Source organism: Saimiri boliviensis, chromosome 11 (genome assembly GCF_048565385.1).
Source record: "Saimiri boliviensis isolate mSaiBol1 chromosome 11, mSaiBol1.pri, whole genome shotgun sequence".
Taxonomy (NCBI): Eukaryota; Metazoa; Chordata; class Mammalia; order Primates; family Cebidae; genus Saimiri; species Saimiri boliviensis.
In genome coordinates this window covers 92,654,899-92,676,572 of record NC_133459.1, presented here as the reverse complement: position 1 = coordinate 92,676,572, position 21,674 = coordinate 92,654,899, and the positions used below count along the sequence as shown (strand labels likewise).

Genomic DNA, 21,674 nt, shown 5'->3' with positions numbered 1-21,674 from the left:
CAAGCAACCACTAGGATAATGTCATAGATCTTCAGTGTTAGGAAGACAAGGAGCAAGGATTTTTCTCTTACTTTGTGATTTTCATAATTTAAAAAAAAAATAGAAAAAAGGTAAGGTCTAGCTCTCTCACTGCCCTCATTCTGAAATACCAAGCATTTTAATTCTAATTTCCTGTTTACTTGATATGTGAGATCCTGACCCATCTTAAGCATAGTTTCATTTTTCATGATAAACAAAAATAAAGACAGGAAACTGTGGGGATATTTTCCCAAATGTGGAACCAGATAGAGTCAGGAAAAGAAGTCATGTATGTGCCTTCCCATCTCTTTCCTCTTCACATTTATGCCTCTGGAAAAAAGACTGATGTTTTTCAATTTATCCAAGCCCCTCTTTGTCATCTTCACCAAAGTAAAATACTCAGGGTGGGATTTCCTAGGTATGAATGGATCCTTAAAGAAAAAGTTCTCTACCTAATTATTCAGTTATTCTGCTCAAGGAAATACTCTGGGTGTTGTAGGAACTCAGAGAAGAACTCACAATCTTTATAAAAGGAGCCCACGTGCAGGTCATGACAGAACAGACATGAAAGGGATGGGGAGGAGGAGAGATGAAAAATGCCCCTTATGATGCTGATGTCACTTGGTTTAGGTGACTCCTTCACACATCATTGCAATTCTTTTTTTTTTTTTTTTTTTTTAAGATGGGGTTTCACCATGATGGCCAGGCTGGTCTTGAACTCCTGACCTCAGGTGATCCACCCACCTCAGCCTCCCAAAGTGCAAGGATTACAGGCATCAGCCACCATGCCCGGCCACATCACTGCAATTCTAAACGACTTCTTCTCTAACAATTCAACCAGGTGAAGCATGGTTAGGGTGAATAGCCACAGAAAGGACGTATGTGGGACAGGTCAAAGGTCAGTCCATCTTGCTTTAGCAGGGTCTTGGGACAGGCCTGACTAAAGTGGACTGAGCAACTGGAAGCACAGAGTTTCCATCTGCCAAGATGAGGAAACTTGCAGGCTCCAGTCCTGGGGCACTCTGATGTTGAGAAGTCAGAAAAATGAGGACAGATCAGCAGAGGCGACTGAGAAAGAGCAAGAGGAGAATTAAGAGATAATTATAGGGCCGGGCGCGGTGGCTCAAGCCTGTAATCCCAGCACTTTGGGAGGCCGAGGCGGGTGGATCACGAGGTCAAGAGATCGAGACCATCCTGGTCAACATGGTGAAACCCCGTCTCTACTAAAAATACAAAAAATTAGCTGGGCATGGTGGCGCGTGCCTGTAATCCCAGCTACCCAGGAGGCTGAGGCAGGAGAATTGCCTGAACCCAGGAGGCGGAGGTTGCAGTGAGCCGAGATCGCGCCATTGCACTCCAGCCTGGGTAACAAGAGCGAAACTCCATCTCAAAAAAAAAAAAAAGAGATAATTATGTCCCAAAGGCCAACTGAAGAAGCATTTCCAGAAGATAATGACCACCTATTTCAGATGCTATTGACAGCCCAAGATGAGAATTAAGAATTAAACCCTGGATTTAGGGGTGACTTTGAACTGCAAGCATTCTCACCACCTGGTACCTGTCCATGAGTCTCAGTTCTTCAGTAGCACCAGCTTTTGAAAATATGGGGTTCTTTCCTCCAGTGACTTCCTTGCTGGACACTGCTCAATTCCAGGCACTGCAGCAATGGAGTGCAGAGGAATCAGGATGTTTTCCAAGCCCCAATTTTCTCTGTTCTCAACACTCTCATGACTTCTCATGCAGTGGTCTTCTGCTGTCTGCTCCATGCTATTAAACTTCCTGGACCACAGCCACTGCTACCTGTTAAAACTGAAGTGATGATGGTGGTCAAGGTGAGAGACGTAGGCTGCTGGGGGAGGAAAATAATAGTGCCTCTTTGTAACCACCTAATGGGTTCTTCCTGCCTGCTGCACAAATAAAGATCATGGCATTGCAGTAAAGAAAGTGCTTAACAAACACAAGGCAAGCCACGCCACACTGAATACGGAGTTAGTACTGAAATCAATCTCCTCTAAGATCATAGGTTAGGACTTTTTCCAGGGCAGTTTGAGGGAAGAGTGAGAGTGGCTAGGCTTGCTGCTGATTGTTTGGGGCAGAGACTTCAGAGATGAAATGATAGAGGGTTGAAGTTGTCCTCCTACATGCTGAATCTCTGAATCGCTTCTGTGCGGGGCCACAGGAAGGGGATTGGTGGATTCAGGTGGAGCCATGGGTGTCAGACATGCAAAAAACCTGAAAATAAATCTCAAAAGGCCAATCTACAATAGTGGTGTTTTCTGCAGAGACGGATGATAACCTATGTCTACACCTTAGCCAAATGAGGTTCCCCTCTGCCTCCCAGCCTGAAGGCCTTTCACTGGCTTTACAGAGGCAGTTGAGTTTTGGGGAAGGGATATTATTATTTAAATTATAACCTAAATGTCTCTTCAGGTTAGCTTGGTCCCAGAGCCTAGGAATCATTAAGGGAAAGGCAAGATGAGAGGTGGGTTAAATTAGTTCTTTTTCACTGTCATAATTTTCTCACTGTTACAATATTTGGAAAGACAGTTTCACCTTGATTCTCATGTTCCCTAGCATCAAGGTCAGTTTTTGGAGCTCGGACTGGGCTCTGCGGCTGCTGTTCCCTCCACTGTTCCTGCTTTACCCTTCATGAGGAAAAAACTGGACCAGTAAGAGAAGACCCAGCTCTTGGGTCAAGTGGGACTCTGAAAGCATAATATGGTCCCGGGCTAGAGTGGCCTGGCTGGGAAAGTCCTTCTGAAGATGCTTGTCTTACCCCACCTGCTTCCAACTGCCCTACCTCCAGGCACATGCTAGTTTAAGAGCTTTGAGACCCATGTCATCGTGTCATTGTTTAGCCTGCCAGAAAAACATGATCAGCAGCCTGACTTTTGTTGTTTTTTGTTTTTGTTTTGTTTTGTTTTTGAGACAGGGTCTCGCTCTATCACCCAGGCTGAAGTGCTATGGTATGAACATGGCTCACCACAGGCTTGACCTCCCAGCCTCAATCTATCTACCCACCTCAGTCTCCCAAGTAGCTGAAACTATAGGGGTGAACCACCACATTGAGTTAATTTTTATTTTTGTTTTTTGTAGAGACGAGGTCTTGCCATGTTGCCCAGGCTGGTCTTGAACTCCGGGATGCAAGCAATCCTTACAACTTAGGCTCCTGAGGTGGTGGGATTACAGCATGAGCCACCATGCCTGGCCTCAGCCCCACCTTGGAAAAGAAGCCTATGGATCTACATGTTCATTTTGTGGTTGAATTATAACCTGACTCACATGGATGTCAAGGCTAGTTATTACCTTGTATAACAAGAAGTCCTAGGTTATAGTGTCAGGTTTCCTTTGACTTTTGCTAAAGGCAGCCTGACTGATACAGTAAGGCACTAGGTGTGACTGTGAAATATAAAGAAATGAATGTGGTAGAATACTGGTTCTCAGTGAATATAAAATCCATGGCAAAAGGCAGAGAAGTACATTAAAACATTCTGAGAAGCATTTAAGTACAGGCATGGAAAAAGCAGAGTAGGGGCAGACAGAGTGTAGTGTTGGTTATAACACCCCTCAGTGACATCACCAAGGGCTGGGTGTTGCTCTGTCTTTTTCCTCTGCTGTCGTCAGCATGCAGGCTCCCAACCCCAGCAAGCTCTCTTCACAGTCATGAGCCTGCTTTTACCTGCAGACCTGGCAGTCTCTAGGGGTGGCCCTTTGTAGGAACAAGGAGCTCTTTCTCAGAAGCTCCCAGGCAGACATCCCCTTCTATTCATTGGTGGAACAGAGTACCATGCCCCTCCCTCAACCAAGCACAAAAGGAAATGGTTTTCCCATGATAAAGACTGATCAGCCCTTACCCCTGAGTAATGGGATCAACTTTTCTAAGCAGACACCTGAGTAACGGGGTCAACTTTTTCAAACACATGGTTCACTGGAAGAAGGTGAATGCCTGAAAAAAATCGGGGTTCTACTACCAAGGAAGAAGTTGGAGAAGGAAGGGGATTGGGGATAAATTTGGTGTGTGGAACTTATAGTATCTAATAAAATAACACATGATAGCAGTGTCTATTGAATTTCACCTCACCTTAGATTGAGTTATTTCATCACTTCTAGAAAAAGAGTATTGAGAAGATGGGATCTGGGTCAGAAAGGCTTTGTTGGGGAAGAAAACATATAGGAATGGGTGAGAGCCTGAGGCCTCACCCAGCCGAAGAGCCAATGGGGTGTGAAATCTCAGTAGGAAGGAGCAGAAAGCCAACCCGGAAATGCATCTGTATGCCAAGCACTGGATTAGGAGATCCACACACATTATCCTATTGAATCATCATAAGAACCCTTCAAAGAAACACAGTACTATTCTCCTATTACAAATGAAGAAACCGAGGCTCAGAGGAGCTAGGTGGCTTACAAGGGTCACGTAGGTAGTGAGTAGCACAGAGAATTATGTTGGCTGCTGAAAGTGGCTGCCACTTTCTCTATAAAGTCCAAGTTTCTGAGGAATCACAGGAATGCAGACCTCAGCCAAACAAATACGCTGCTATTAGCTGAGGCTTTGGTTCCCCAACCTCCGTGAAGTTTCCTGTCAAGATGGGTCGTTGATGAGCAGTGAGATTTTAATGGGGTAGGAAGATTGTAATGTTAGAAATGGAAAAGCTGGCCGGGCACGGTGGCTCACGCCTGTAATCCCAGCACTTTGGGAGGCTGAGGCGGGTGGATCACGAGGTCAAGAGATCGAGACCATCCTGGTCAACACGGTGAAACCCCATCTCTACCAAAAATACAAAAAATTAGCTGGGCATGGTGGCACCGTGCTTGTAATCCCAGCTACTCAGGAGGCTGGGGCAGGAGAATTGCCTGAACCCAGGAGGCGGAGGTTGCAGTGAGCCAAGATTGAGCCATTTCACTCCAGCCTGGGTAACAAGAGCGAAACTCCACCTCAAAAAAAAAAAAAAAAAAAAAAAAGAAAAAGAAAAAGAAAAAAGAAATGGAAATGCTAAAAGCAAATTCACAAAACCCAACTGGCTAAAAACAGGGTAGCTAAAAATCACAGGCCCTGAGGAAGGTTTCATAGATGAAGAAACACATCACCTGAGTCCTGAGGATGAGGAGTGATTAGTATGTTCCAGAATGAAGGAACAGTAAGGACAAAGCAGAGGCTTTTGAAAAATGGGTTTTGATGTAGGCAGAGCAAAAGTCTTCCAGTGGGCTATTAGAACTTTCCTGAAGACTTGGATAGTCTTGAAGAATTTCTCACCAGCTTAACCCCTGGCTTCCCATTCCCTGTAAGCTCTTGGTTCAGCAGGCCTGCGGCCTTGCCTAAATAGCCATACCTCAGTTCACATAACAGCAGGACCTGTGGTCTCAGTTTCAGACCCAAGACTAGGGCTGGTAGAAGAAAATAGAGTTCAACTGATGTGAAAGGGCCAGCTGAAACAGCTGTCTCTTCTGGAAGTATTTCTTGGCCACCCTGGCTGGAAGCCATCTGACCCTGTTCTGGTCTCCTGTCGGTAGCTCTTTATAGCATTAATTAAAAGCACCATAGTTAAGTGTGGATGATGGGGCCAGAATGCCTGGCTTTGAATCCCAGAATGTCTGGCCTCTGCTTCCATATCTGCAAACAGAGATAATAATTATCCCTACTGAATGAGTGAAAAACTACCAAACCCTTACAACACTGCCTGCCACATAGTAAATGCTCTAGAAGTGTTATTAGTTCTTATTATTGAAGATGATGCAAGCATTCATGGAGCATTTACTGGTACTAAGTGCCATGCTAGGCCCTTTACACACCTTATCATTGCTCAGCACACAGAGCTGAGTGTCTGAGCACAGAGGATGTCACAATATTAGGTGACTTCAGGGAGGACATTTCTGCTTTCTCAGTAGAAGCAGCTTTCTCTCCTGCTTTAGCTCTCTGACATAGAAGTTGTGTTTGATCCTGGATCAACATAAACCCCTTGAAGAATACAGACTGTCTCCAAGATGTCAGGGACTCTCACATCAACAGGCTATTGAGAGTGGATCCCACAGCATGTCACACATAGTGTCGTGTCCTTGACCCCAGATACCCAGCAGATCCAGAAATCCTGATGGTTTTACCCAGCAACTGACTTTCTCTGTGATCTTGGGAAGGTCTGTAATCCCAGCTCTTGCTATCTAACTCATCTCCACATCCAGAAACCCCATCTTCTTCCATTCAAATCTGATCTATGTAGCAAGCTCAGGAGCTAGAGGGATGTACTTCCTTCCTATTTTAGACCCTATAAAGCCAGCACAAACAATGCAATCCCATGAAAGAAGTCATTGGCCTTGGACCAAGGTCTCCAGCAGGCCCACCTTCAGCCTTTCTTTCCAGATCTTCCTGTATCTCACTCTGCACAGCTGCCCCCATCCACTATGTAGCCATTACAAAGGGCTCGTAACCTATAAGGGGCTTGGTGGCTGCAGGAATATGCGAACGGTCTTTAGTTTGACTTAGCCATCTCTGACTGGTTTGGCTTCAGTTTGCAACAACCCAAGGTTGCATTAATCACTTTTAATAACAAAACCACAGTTACTTTTGCCCCAACCAATATTAACCTGACCACAGCACCAAAGTGTTCATCTTTAACCCTGATGAATCTGAGCACAGACTGCAAAGTTCAGGGCTCATCCTGACTTCCAGAATCACCTCAAGCAAAACAGATGGCTGGGTTAGGCCAGGGCCACAGTGATCAGAAGGCCCTAGCATGATTTTAATCCCCTCCATCGTGAAGAATTTTGGCAGTCTATTCTACTGTGAAACTGTATTTGCTCTCTAAGAGACTGGGTCACAACAGCTCAAGAACGACCTGACATTTCTCTTCATCCAAAATAAACAGGCATATTGCTCAGTGGGTACCCATGACCACCTGAGTAAAATCGATTATTTTCAAAACTTCATCTTGAAACATTCTCCAAGCCTGATGGTGGGTCCAAAGCTGGCCTGTCTTATCCATGGACCCATTCCCTGGAATTCAAGAGGTGCTGCAAAAATGTCGCCTCAAGTAGCTCTACCTGTGGCCCTGTATCCCCCATTTGAGATTAATGCGCTTTGGTGCAAACATTAGAAGCTGATATTAGAGTGTGTTACCTTGAAGAGAAGATATTCTTTAACTCAGTGCAACAATCAGATTTTACTTATTTATTTATTTTTTTTGAGATGTAGTTTTCGCTCTTGTTACCCAGGCTGGAGTGCAATGGCGCAATCTTGGCTCACTGCAACCTCTGCCTCCTGGGTTCAGGCAATTCTCCTGCCTCAGCCTCCTGAGTAGCTGGGATTACAGGCACGCCCCACCATGCCCAGCTAATGTTTTGTATTTTTAGTAGAGATGGGGTTTCACCATGTTGACCAGGATGGTCTTGATCTCTTGACCTCGTGATCCACCCGCCTCGGCCTCCCAAAGTGCTGGGATTACAGGCGTGAGCCACCACGCCTGGCGCAACGATCAGATTTAAAATGTCTCCAAGATGGTAATTGTTTCAAACTTGAGAATCTCCTATGAGAACCTCTACTGTTCTACCTACTGCCACCACCTTCTAAGTATTAACTTGCTTACTTGTCATTACAGTGTGAGAGGAGTTATGAGGACATTGAGGCACAGAGACTTTAAGTAACATGTGGAGGTGAGTGAGTAGCTGCAGTTTGGAGTTGGAGCACCATGTTCCAGGGTTTACTCATCACCACGCTTCCTTCTGGAAGGGAGAGACAGATTCCAAGTCTGGAAGACAGCAAGGAACGGTCTGGATCAGGAGACTGTGAGAGCTGACTGAGGACATGGCCTGGAGGCTGATTATGGAGGGTGTCAAAATTGCTGTGGAAAAGAAATTTCCAGAACCCAGATGATGGCTGCCTTTGAAAGCATTTTTAAGGTAATGCTGTCCTCTAGTGGCTAGATAGCAGGTAGCCATCACCCTCCAAATAAATAGCCAATGAGCCTTGAGTGGGGATGGTATGACAAGTCAGCGGGAAACTCATTATTTTAAGTACAGATTTTAAAGGACAGGCAAACCCCACGGCTGTGGTCATCGGTACAGCTCAGGATTTCTGCCTGCCTCTGTGTGTTGGCTACAGGCTAGGTTCAAATCCCAATTCTGCTCATGACTGCTGAAAGGCTTTGGGCACATTCATTGATCTCATTGTCTCTTCTGAAAGAGACAATCTTGAAAAGATCTGACTTTCTGTGAAGATGAAATGAAGTGATGCTTGTAGTGTGTGTCTGGCGTAAGCACATTGCACGTGTGAGCTGTGGCAATACTGAGGAGCGTTGCAAGAGACCCGCAACTAAGGAGCGGAGATGAAGGGACCCGGAGAAATTAGAGACCGTACTGGGACCCCATAGAACTGTTCCGGAGAAATTCATTCTGTTTTTCCATGCACTTTGAAGTCAGCTTTTCCTGACATTTCTTCTACATTCCTGAATAATTTTCCACTCAAACATTTCACTGGTTCTCCCTGCTTCCCATATTAATCTAGACACAATTAATTTCCTCAGGACAGTTTTGTGGGCAGGGAGGGTTCTACACTGTGCATCCTTCAAATTCCCAAAGCTCAGACTGTCCCGGCCTGTGTCCCCACTGCTGTCCCGCCCACAGGCTCCCAGGCTGTGCTTCCTCTTCTCCCACCCCAAACCCATCTATCTCCACAAACAAGCCCCTCCTTCTCCAACACGGGGACTTTGGTAATTTCCTACCTGAAATCACCCACTCCCTACCTCTAACAATCCGTGGTGAGCAGAGGACGACATAAAGTTTGAGAGAAAAGAAACCGTTTGTTCGCTTTGAAGTTGAATTTTGTAATGAAAGTTGACTTAATTTTGAAGTAAATTTGCAAAGCCAGCAAAATTCTTTCAAAGTCAGCTTATTAACTGCCGAGCAGGATGTTTTCATTAAATGATTAACTTGGAGCCTTCAGCCTCTTCTTTAGCATGAACTGTGGGTAGTGACGTGGCGCGTTTCCTAACCCCTCCAGCAGTGAGCCAGGCTTTGAGTGGTTGCCTCTAAACACCTCTTTCCCTGAGGACTGGAAGATGTCACAATCAGGTTTGTCACTGAGCGCGTCCTGTGTGCCTGGAACTGAGAAAGGAGATGAAGTGGCAGGTCGGGTGGGAATGGGAAATAGCATGGAAGCCAACTGTGAGCATGCAAGGCAAGGACCTTGGCGAAGACGGGAACTCGGGGGGCGTGGGGAAAGGAAGCCTTTGTTTCGAAATCATACCAGCGTAAGCCTAGGAACTTAAATCTTAGAATTGTATGGTGGAATATGTGTGGGTGTCTGCAGGAGGAAAAATGGGTTAAAATGTTTTTACTTGACAGCCTTCTGAAATCCTAAAAGGTACAGCCATTGCTTTCAGAGATATATTTAGTATTTTGACCACTGCTTCCTGGCCACAGGGGAAGGGAAACAGTGACATGGCTACCGCACCTAGAAAAGTAAACAAGTTAATATGTCCCAAACAGTGTAGTTCCTTTGGGCAATAAGCTTATTTGGTACAAAGTCCCTCTAATGAAGAGCCTCTGGGATCGTGATTGGATTACGTTGGATCTACAGATCAACCTGGGGAGAATTGCTGAAGAACACTGGTGAAGACAGGGAGGTACTGAAATAAAGACAGACAATACATCGATGGGACAGAATAGAACGTCTCTTAGCAGGAAGCAAAATGCCCAAAGCTTTTATTCTTAACTACTACTATATCGTGCATTTCACAAGGTCCTTTGATTTTCACAAGATTCCTATGAGAGAGATAGTAACAGCCTAATTTAAAGAGAGATGAGAATTGGAGTTTGTCTAGAATAGATTGAGTGCAACATCATTTGTGGGATATAATTTGAGAAGTAATGGGAATATTGCCAAATTCCCAGGTAACTCTCCCCACAAAGGGCCTCCTGTTATACTCTAAATCAGGCGTCCCCAAACTATGGCCCGCGGGCCGCATGCGGCACCCTGAGGCCATTTATCCGGCCCCCTGCCGCACTTCAGGAAGGGGCACCTCTTTCATTGGTGGTCAGTGAGAGGAGCACAGTATGTGGCGGCCCTCCAACGGTCTGAGGGACAGTGAACTGGCCCCCTGTGCAAAAAGTTTGGGGACGCCTGCTCTAAATGGTATCACCTGTCAAATAATCGGCTATGAAAGTCTGTCTTCTTCTACTGTAAGCTTCTTGAGAGCAGAGTCTGATGTGATAAAGGTTTTGGGTTTTTTTCCCCATAATCTCTAGTGTTCAGCATAATGCCTTGATATCTTATGTTAGATTAGGCTATGTTATAGTAAAGAAAAAACCTTGAAAACCTAGCAAAATAACACATAAATATTTATTCCTTCCTCATACAATATCAGCTCATCTCCAGGGCCGCTTCTTTCCAAATGGCAGTTTGGGGATCCAGGTGGTCTTTCTCTTACAGCTCTGCCTTCCAGAGGACGGAGGATCATTGCAGAGAAGGAAATAAAGCCGAAGGTCACATACCAGCTCCGCTGTCCTTGGCCTAGAATAACGACAGTGGCTATTATTAGAAACGGGTCTGCAGAGTGACTGTTTATTGGGCTAATAGGTCTTGTCTTTAATGATGGACAGGGATGGACATAATCAGAGGTTGTGTAACTGCTTTGCTTTTCTTTAAATCGCAGCATGTTCGTGGGCGCAAGCTCTGCTTGGCTGTGTGTGTTTCTTTGATGATGACCATTTTTTTTTGTTTCTGAGTGACTTAAGGCCAAGTTTCTAGCTAGTTTTGACTGCTAATGATAAAAATATCTGCCTTTGTGTCTAATAAGTGAGTAAAATTCTTATTTCTAATTTTCAAGGTAATCATGGATCTCTAATCAGTGATTAATTGGTTCTAATAGACTCTTGTGGCTCCTGTGTGTCTAAAACTTCGTTTTCCTTTTTTTAAAAAATTTGGGCATTGAGGATTTAGTATGGTAAAAGCTGTAACTGAGCTATCTTTGACTTAGAGATAAGAATCGGCAGACTTTTACATTCTATCATTACTAATCTCTTACCCCTAAGTCAAAGGTATCAATTAGTTTGGTGATCACATTAGGACTAATCTTACTGTTCTTGGAGGCAGTGGGCTTGTGATCTTGGTTACAACCATTTTGTGGTCTTCTTCTTTTAGCCCTAATTCACTGGGACAGAGTAATCCAGTCTTGCGCTCCTAGTGGTGACTGCTCTGAGAGAGGGGACAGTGGGCTGGCTTTCCATCTGTCTAAGGAAAGCTGCTGGCATTGCCTTAGTTGAGAGTGGGGCTCAGGACTGGCCTCTCGAAGTTTCCTTTCTGATCACTTGTTTTTTATCAAATCTGGACTCGCATTGATTTGCTTAATGTTCCCGCTTCTCACATTGGGGGCATATAGAAGGGGGTTCTTTCTCTGAGTTACTTTGGTCTTTACTATTGGGGCATTCCTTCTTCATGTAACTTGGCTCTCTGCATAGTAAACAATTCGGGTTTTTCTCCTTTTTCATTTTAGGAGGCCTCAGTGCCATAGCCGATATTTTGGCTTTGCGTGTCTTAGATCCTACCAGTTGGCAGGCTCATATTAGTTCCTTGGCAGTATCTGTCTTTCCTCTGATTGCCTGCATGGCTTGCTGACAATTCACCTTAGTGTTTTCAGAAGCTAATTGCAACAGTAAGAGATCAGCACCCTGGGCTTGATGAATTTGTCTTTTTTTTTTTTTGAGATGGAGTTTTGCTCTTGTTGCCCAGGCTGGAGTGCAATGGCGCGATCTCGGCTCACCACAACCTCCGCCTCCTGGGTTCAGGCAATTCTCCTGCCTCAGCCTCCTGAGTAGCTGGGATTACAGGCAAGCCCCACCATGCCCAGCTAATTTTTTGTGTTTTTAGTAGAAGACAGGTTTTCACCATGTTGACCAGGATGGTCTCGATCTCTTGACCTCGTGATCTGCCCGCCTCAGCCTCCCAAACTGCTGGGATTATAGGTGTGAGCCACTGCGCCTGGATTCCCTTCCCTTTTTAGGATCTGCTGTGTACAGTGGGGCCAGAGCAGCCTTGACTAAGGCCTATAACATTACAGGTGTTACTGGGACCCGTTGCCCTTGTGCATAATGCTATTTAAGATTTCTTCTCACTTGGTCTACCTCTAGCGTGCCTTCTGCTGAGAATCATGGGTTATGGAAAACAACAGTCTGCATTAGGTCCTTTCATTGAGCCTGCGAAACAGGCTCAGGTAGCTTTAAGCAGCTGTTTCAATACTTTTTTTTTTTGAGACAGAGTTTCGCTCTTGTTACCGAGGCTGGAGTGCAATGGCATGATCTTGGCTCACCGCAACCTCTGCCTCCTGGGTTCAGGCAATTCTCCTGCCTCAGCCTCCTGAGTAGCTGGGATTACAGGCACACGCCACCATGCCCAGCTCATTTTCTGTATTTTTAGTAGATACGGGGTTTCATCATGTTGACCAGGATGGTCTCGATCTCTTGACCTCGTGATCCACCCACCTCAGCCTCCCAAAGTGCTGGGATTACAGGCTTGAACCACTGTGCCTGGCCTCAATACTTTTATATACTGTTTTGTTGTGCTGATAACTGCTGTCCTGTGATGAAGGCTTAGCCTGGACAAGGGGGGTGATTCCCTGAAACGTGGAAATCCTGAGCAGGCACTAATGACGTCCTGACTTATTGACCGCACAGTCTCTTCACCTTCGTTTTCGAGGGTTCCTTCACGATCTGTGATCCAGTGCAGCATTCCTCACTCAAGGGCACCAGGTCCTGAGCTTCTCAACCAGACTCCCACTTCAAGATCTGTAAGCCACAAAGTCCCCTAGCCACGCACACAAGCAAAACATCTATGTCTACGTACTTTTGTCACCTGTCGCTCAGACAGAGTCCGCCCAGTCAAACTCAGCAGCCTACAATTCCCACTCTCAGTCCATTGGCAGAAGAACTAGTCACAGAGCCCTGCCTGTATTTAAGCAGCAGGGAAATGTTAAGCACGTGGGGAGCAATAAATTCCTCCACCCTCCTGGCTGAGAGTGCGTGTCAATAAACCTTCTCGGATGCACTAACGAGTAAATCTGACAGAGGTTTAAATTACACTATGACAGAAATACCCAAATCCTGAAGCAGCTTTCAACTTCCAGAGCGTCAGATGAAATCACACATGTCATCAACAGGAGGAATAATGAACACGGAGCTGCCTTTATCTACCATCTACTCCAGGCGTCCCCAAACTACGGCCCGCGGGCCGCATGCCATTTATCCGGCCCCCCGCAGCACTTCAGGAAGGGGCACCTCTTTCACTGGCGGTCAGTGCGAGGAGCACAGTATGTGGTGGCCCTCCAACCGTCTGAGGGACAGTGAACTGGCCCCCTGTGTAAAAAGTTTGGGGACGCCTGACTACTCTATACAAGGCACCGTTCTAGAAATCTTGTAAGGGCCATAGTGTTTAGTCCTCTGGAGGCCTTATGGGATGGATGTTAATAGTCTCCTGTCAGAAATACATTTTGCATGTTGTGAGCAAGTGGTGGAGCTGAGATTATAGCCTCTATTTGCCGAGTATTAAAGCTTATGATATAGTCCATCCTCTCTACTCTGCTGACTCACTGAGTCATCAGTTCCCTGGCCGCAGTCGATCGGCAGAAAACAATGGCCTTCAGAAACACAATCTGGGTGGTCGCCATAGGCAGAGGTGCCAGGGGGAAGGCAAAGAGAGACAAAGCTGCACTCCACAGCTGGGCTCTTCCACCCCTAGCTGCTCTGCCCTTTCTCCTCTTTTTCCTGCTTCCACCCAGTGATCGTCACTGTGACAAGAGGTACGCCTGCAAGACCTGAAGTCAGTCATCGTAGACAGGGCAGTCTGCAGGGCCTGTTTTGGAGCTCGGTGTGGATTCTGAGGTCTGTTTTGCACATTCTGTCCTTGCTGAGCAGATAGAGGGGCAGGAGCAGTGAGCTCACAGTATCACAAAGGACTCCTTTCCCAATGGCCCAGATTTTCTGGAAATTGACCAAGCTCACTCACCCTAGCCAGCTCTCTAACCGTTCAGAACGGAGACTTAAATGTCTCCTTCATACCACTAACACTCCATACTGGCTGAAACACATTGGAAACACGTCGGAAGGATTCCAGGGCAGGCTTTGCCACTTCTGTTGTGTTAGCTTGGATAATTCACATGGATTCTCTGAACTTTAATTTTTCTTTCTTTCTTTTTTTTTTTGAGACGGAATTTCGCTATTGTTACCCAGGCTGGAGTGCAATGGCATAGTCTCGGCTCACCGCAACCTCCGCCTCCTGGGTTCAGGCAATTCTCCTGCCTCAGCCTCCTGAGTAGCTGGGATTACAGGCACACGCCACTATGCCCAGCTAATTTTTTTGTATTTTTAGTAGAGACGGGGTTTCATAATGTTGACCAGGATGGTCTCGATCTGTTGACGTCGTGATCCACCCTCCTTGGCCTCCCATTTACAGGCTTGAGCCACTGCGCCCAGCCTAATTTTTCATCTACGACGTGGGGCTCATACATATACTCTCTGGATTGTTGTAAGCACCAAAGGGAGTCCTGTATGGAAGAGTGTTCTGTAGACTGTTAAGACAGATTTAAACATAAGAGGTTATCTTTTAGTGATTGGTGGAATAATGAAGATTACTTTTAACTTTGACAGAGTTATGATCTTTTGAAGTAAGAAAGCAAAGTTGCATATGCCCATGATATTTTAATCCTTTAAAGTCTGTGCCAACTCTGTCATTCTACAAACCACACCTGGCTGCACCCATTTTCTTGTTTCTATAGTACTTAAGAGCCAGGCCACTGGAATCGTGACACGTTACCAAATATGTAATATGGAACAAAGTATTTTAACCTCTTAAACGTCAGGTTTCTCACATGTGACATGGGGATGATAATATTTGTGTTGAATATTACAACAAGGTTTAAAACATGCATGCATGTAAAGCAATTCACACAGTGCGTGACACGTCATGAAGCACTTGATAAATGGTTGCAATAATATCGTCATTATTATTCATATTAGGGAGCCATCATGCTGTCTCCAAGGCTCTTTGCATAATCAACCTATTCCCACGATTTGAAAGAGTAAGAAAATCCTCAATTTTCCAAAACATTTTATAAACATTTGGATCAATATCTCCCAGCATTCCCTAAACTATCTTCAATGCCCTATGTACAGCACACAGTTTACAGCATTGCTGAGCTCCAAAACTCTACTTGGAAGGCATTTGTTTGAAACTCAGAACAGATTTTCCCATAGAAAGAATGCTATTAAAATAGCAGTTGGATTCCCAGGTGACTGAAAATACCCACTTGATTCACAAAGTAGCAGAAGATTAGCATATTTGCGATGCAAATGACTATAAAGCGATGTGACTGTATTGCTAGTCATTAACCAAAACTGAAACACTGTTGGTGGGAGTGTAAATTAGTTCAACCATTGTGGAAGACAGTGTGGCGATTCCTTAAGGATCAAGACATAGAAATCCCATTTGACCCAGCAATCCCATTACTGCGTATATATCCAAAGGATTATATATTGTTCTACTATAAGGACACATGCACACGAATGTTCACTGCAGCACTGTTTACCATAGCAAAGACCTGGAACCAACCCAAATGCCCATCGATGATAGACTGAACAGAGAAAATGTGGCACATATACACCATGGAATACTATGCAGCCATAAAAAACGAGTTCATGTCCTTTGTAGGGACATGGATGAACCTGGAAACCATCATTCTCAGCAAACCGACACAAGAGCAGAAAATCAAACACTGCATGTTCTCATTCATAGGCGGGTGTTGAACAATGAGAACACATGGACACAGGGAGGGGAGCATCACACACTGAGGTCTGTCAGGGGGAAATAGGGGAGGGACAGCGGGGGGTGGGGAGTTGGGGAGAGATAGCATGGGGAGAAATGCCAGATATAGGTGAAGGGGAAGAAGGCAGCAAATCACACTGCCATGTATGTACCTATGCAACAATCTTGCATGTTCTTCACATGTACCCCAAAACCTAAAATGCAATAGAAAAAAAAAAGAAAAAGAAAAACAAAGGAGATGGGAGAGATTAAGAAAAGAGAAGAAAGGGTGAGAAAGATTTCCCTGAGAAAGGCACTCAGCAGTTTGGAGAAACTGAGAATGGAGGAAGAGGTACATCTATGTGGTAAAATGGCTTTTGATTACCTGGTCTGAGAGCAGCAAAAACAGCGGGTGTGACATGCCTATCCTCTCGTAAAAGGGAAGTAGTGACAAGACTGGTTAAGTAGTCATCCAGTGGAGCCATAAGGTGGCACCATGGGACCAGAAGTGTTCATGAAAAGAAAGGCCCCCAGGCTGGGGAGGAGGAGTGAGGGCAGGCTTGAGCACCCAACTATTTGGTGTTGGCAAATATGTGTAAATATTGTGCTGATTCTCTGTTCTATACTTGATTGCCACAAAGTTAATGCTGTACTAGAATGTTCATATGATCTCATCTAAAGAGCTCCTTGTATTTATGGGCAAAGGAAGCACAGAATATGAATACTTGGAGGACCTCAGCTCAGCTTTTAATTTCAGGTGGCTTCAAATCTATCATGGATTAAGCTAAAATACACAAAACTGTATATTTTTTCAAATGAGGAAGCTGAGACTTGGAGAGAAGACATGCAGCCTACCGCTGCTCAAATAAATGTCTGTAACTATCTCCCTTGAAGGAGTTTGCCTCTAGACTCAACTAGAGTCTAGACTCAACTCATCTACACTGGATTTTATCATTCCCTCAAGGATAGTGGATGCAAAGGTTATAGCCTTATATCACCATAGCATTGCCAACAACAGCATTGTCATGGGAGAGGCTGCAGCTAGGGGAGGCCCTGAGAATGAAATGGGGATGGGAGAGAAGGAGGATCCCCGAGCTTCGGTAAACTAGGATAGCCGTGTGCAGATGGCATGATAAAAGCTAGTGTGGATGAGTTGGGTCTCTACAAATCTTAGGTCTGTGCTGATCAGCTAATTCTCAAGTGAGGAGAAGTCATTCTCAAGTAATTCTAGGTAATACTGCCACGATATTCAGAAGTAATTCTAGGTTATACTGCCACACTATCCAGAAGTAATTCTAGGTTATACTGCCACGCTATCCAGAAGCAATTGCAACAGTCCTATTGTATTTCAGAACACTGAACGTGGTGACACAAGACTTGGGTTCATTCCTTAACTGTGCTACCAAACTTGTGCACATCTCTCTGTCTCTCTGGGGTCCCTCTCAGCTCCAGCAAAACTGTTCTCATAGTCTTCCAATCCTCAACAGGCAGGGTATCTGGGAGGCAGGACAGTGGTAGCTAACTGCCTAAGTAGGTCACAATAGCTTCAGGGTTGAGCATGTCATTGACATAAACATGCCCTACCCCGGACCTCAGGAACTCTTTCAATCTATGATACACGAAGCTCCTAGAGTAAAGCAAAAATTTGGGTCACTCCCCTGCCATGACGAATGAAGCCATTCCGAAGAACTCAGACATCACACTTCTCATGATAGAACATGCTTACAGGTAGAGAAGAGAATTTTCATTACTGGGAAGGAAAAAAAAATGAGAATGGTTGAGGAATGGCAGGCGAAAGAGGAGATATTATTATTATATAAATCGGAATAAAACAAATAAAAAAAAGGGGTCGGTCATTCTGGTCCACAATCAGTCCTGCATCCTTGATTTACAATGTGCAAGGGCTTGGGAAGAAGCCAGAGCCGATTCTGGGCTGACAGGTACCAGAAATTAATCCTTGCCGCATCTGAACTGAACTGGCTCTTCCTCCTCACTCCTATACAAATGCCATCTTTGATTCCTCAGGTCACTGCAGTGTTAAAAATAGTCTGGTTCCCATTTTACTCTGACAGCTGACCTGCTGTTCCTGGGAATCCAAGTTCTTCCCCTTGCCCTTTCTCCCCCATGCTGGGGTCTCATTGGAGGCTCATCTGCTTCAGTCACGGGAGCATTTTCCAATGCCATTGATTCGTGTCTTCCCTGGATGCAACGCTGCCTCTGCACATGGCTCTCCCAGTCTCCCGCAGCTCGGGATCCTTCTTTCTCAACACCTGCTTCATTCTCAGGGCCTCCCCTAGCTGCAGCCTCTCCCATGACAATGCTGTTGTTGGCAACGCTACAGTGAAGGCTATACCCTTTGCATCCACTATCCTTGAGAGAAAGAGTGATTAAAGCATTTTGAGCAGACTTTGAAAAGTCTAATCTCTCCAACTCGGCCCGTAAAATGTAGCCTTGATATTATCTGATATTCCATTGGGAAACTTGGCATAAGTTCCTAAAGAAGTAGGACAGAGGTTCTGGAAGGACACCGTCCTAGAGTACCAAGCAAGTGTACATTAAAATCAGTCATCAGAAGCTGACTTTTCTCCCCCATGGTATCTCCACAGCCCACCCTGTGATTTTCACCCTGAGATTTCCCAAAGACTGTCTAGGAGGTTTCCATACAAATTTAAGCTCTGATAACCCTGAGCTTCAAAAGCAACACCAACACGAATCATATGAATCACATAAAATCTTCAAAAGAAGGCAACTTGTTATCTGGCTGGTGTTAAATCAGATTGCACTATTGAAGAAATAGAAGTCTTCCGTGAAAAGCCTGCCAGCTCCTCTGTGTCCTTTCTTCCCTTGGTCAGGACAGTTTAAACTTCAGATTGTTAGCAGCAGGTACTCCTGAATGTCCTTGCTCTCAGATTTCTGCCTGCTTGTCACTGGCCTGCTAAATGTACCTCACTGATTTTTTTAATTGCATTTTAGGTTTGGGGGTACATGTGAAGAGCATGCAAGATTGTTGCATAGGTACACATGTGGCAGTGTGATTTGCTACCTTCCTCCCCATCACCTATATCTGGCATTTCTCCCCATGCTATCTCTCCCCAACTCCCCACTCCCCGCTGTCCCTCCCCTCTTTCCCCCTGACAGACCCCGGGGTGTGATGCTCCCCTCCCTGTGTCCATGTGTTCTCATTGTTCAACACCCACCTATGAGTGAGTACATGCAGCGTTTGATATTCTGTTTTTGTGTCAGTTTGCTGAGAATGATGGCTTCCAGGTTCATCCATGTCCCTACAAAGGACATGAACTCATCGTTTTTTATGGCTGCATAGTATTCCATGGTGTATATGTGCCACATTTTCTCTGTCCAGTCTATCATCAATGGGCATTTGGGTTGGTTCCAGGTCTTTGCTATTGTAAACAGTGCTGCAATGAACATTCGTGTACACGTGTCCTTATAGTAGAAAGATTTACAGTCCTTTGGATATATACCCAGTAATGCGATTGCTGGGTCAAATGGAATTTCTATGTCTAGGTCCTTGAGGAATCGCCACACTGTCTTCCACAATGGTTGAACTAATTTACACTCCCACCAACAGTGTAAAAGTGTTCCTATTTCTCCACATCCTCTCCAGCATCTGTTGTCTCCAGATTTTTTAATGATCACCATTCTAACTGGCGTGAGGTGGTATCTCAATGTAGTTTTGATTTGCATTTCTCTAATGACCAGTGATGATGAGCATTTTTTCATATGTTTCTTGGCCGCATGTATGTCTTCTTTTGTAAAGTGTCTGATCATACCTTGCCCACTTTTGAATGGGCTTGTTAGTTATTTTCTTGTAAATCTGTTTTAGTTCTTTGCAGATTCTGGATATTAGCCTTTGTCAGATGGATAGATTGCAAAATATTTTCCCATTGTGTTGGTTGCCGATTCACTCTAATGACTGTTTCTTTTGCTGTGCAGAAACTGTGGAGTTTGATTAGGTCCCATTTGTCTATTTTTGCTTTTGTTGCCAATGCTTTTGGTGTTTTGGTCATGAAGTCCTTGCCTATGACTATATCATGATTGGTTTTGCCTAGATTTTCTTCTAGGTTTTCTATGGTATTAAGTCTTATGTTTAAGTCTTTTATCCATCTGGAGTTAATTTTAGTGAAAGGTGTAAGAAAGGGGTCAAGTTTCTGCTTTCTGCCCATGGCTAGCCAGTTTTCCCAATACCATTTATTGAACAGGGAATCCTTTTCCCATTGCTTGTTTTTGTCACGTTTATCAAAGATCAGATGGTTGTAGATGTGTGGTATTGCCTCCGAGGCCTCTGTTCTGTTCCATTTGTCTGTATCTTTGTTTTGGTACCAGTACCATGCTGTTTTGATTACTGTAGCCTTGTAGTATAGTTTGAAGTCTGGTAGTGTGATGCCTACAGCTTTGTTCTTTTTGCTTAGAATTGACTTGACTATGTGGGCTCCCTTTGGGTTCCATATGAAGTTTAAGATGTTTTTTTTCCAGTTCCGTGAAGAAGGTCATTGGTAACCTGATGGGGATAGCATTGAATCTGTAAATTACTTTGGGCAGTATGGCCATTTTCACAATATTGATTCTTCCTAACCATCAGCATGGAATGTTTCTCCATCTGTTTGTGTCCTCTTTTATTTCATTTGTCGTTCTCCTTGAAGAGGTCCTTCACGTTCCTTGTTAGTTGTATTCCTAGGTATTTTATTCCCTTGGTAGCAATTCTGACTGGCAGTTCATTCTTGATTTGGCTCTCTTTAAGTCTGTTATTGATGTATAGGAATGCTTGTGATTTTTACACATTGATTTTGTATCCTGAGACTTTCCTGAAGTTGCTTATCAGTTTCAGGAGATTTTGGGCTGAGATGATGGGGTCTTCTAAATATACAATCATGTCATCTGCAAACAGAGACAATTTGACTTCCTCCTTTCCTATTTGAATATCCTTTATTTCTTTTTCTTGCCTGATTGCTCTGGCCAGAACACCCAATACTATATTGAATAGGAATAGTTAGAGATGGGATCCTTGTCTAGAGCCAGATTTCAAAGGGCATACTTCTAGTTTTTGCCCATTAAGTATGATACTGGCTGTTCATTTGTTGTAAATAGCTTTTATTATTTTGAGATACATTCCATCAATAACTAGTTTTTTTGAGGGTTTTTAGCATAAAGGGCTATTGAATTTTGTCAAAGGCCTTCTCTGCATCAATGGAGAGAATCGTGTGGTTTGTTTTTGTCTTTGGTTCTGTTTAGGTGGTGAATTATGTTCATAGACTTGCGTATGTTGAACCAGCCTTGCATTCCCGGGATGAAGCCTACTCGATCATGGTGGATAAGCTTTTTGATGTACTGTTGCAATCGACTTGCCAGTATTTTATTGAAGATTTTTGCGTCTATGTTCATCATGGATATTGGCCTGAAGTTTTCTTTTCCTGCTGAGTCTCTGCCGGCTTTTGGTATCAGGATGATATTGGTCTCATAAAATGATTTGGGAAGGATTCCCTCTTTTTAGATTGTTTAGAATAGTTTCAGAAGAACTGGTACCAGCTCCTCTTTGTATGTCTGGTAGAATACATCTGTGAACCCATCTGGACCTGGGCTTTTTTTTTGGGTGGCAGGCTCTTAATGGCTGTCTCAACTTGAGACCTTGTCTATTCAGGGTTTCTACTTCTTCCTGGTTTAGGCTTGGGAGGAGACAAATGTCCAGGAATTTGTCTATTTCTTCCAGATTTACTAGTTTATGTACATAGAGATGCTTCTGATAATCTCTGATGATGGTTTGTATTTCTGTAGAATCTGTGGTGATATCCCCTTTATCATTTTTTATTGCATCTCTTTGATTATTCTCTCTTTTCTTTTTTATTAATCTGGCTACTGGTCT

General features: G+C 44.4%; 1 protein-coding gene across 3 annotated transcripts in view; it reads left to right on the top strand.

The window, feature by feature from the left end:
• Positions 1-8,956: 8,956 nt before the first annotated feature.
• Positions 8,957-21,674, top strand: part of HAO2 (hydroxyacid oxidase 2) — a 35,319-nt gene continuing 22,601 nt past the window's right edge. Inside the window, exon 1 of one of the 3 annotated variants that reach the window (XM_003933537.4) lies at positions 8,957-9,075. In XM_003933537.4, the coding sequence (XP_003933586.1) occupies positions 9,063-9,075 (13 nt within the window). In that variant the 5' untranslated portion in view covers positions 8,957-9,062. The other 2 variants (XM_010344075.3, XM_074381185.1) reach the window with 2 other exon arrangements.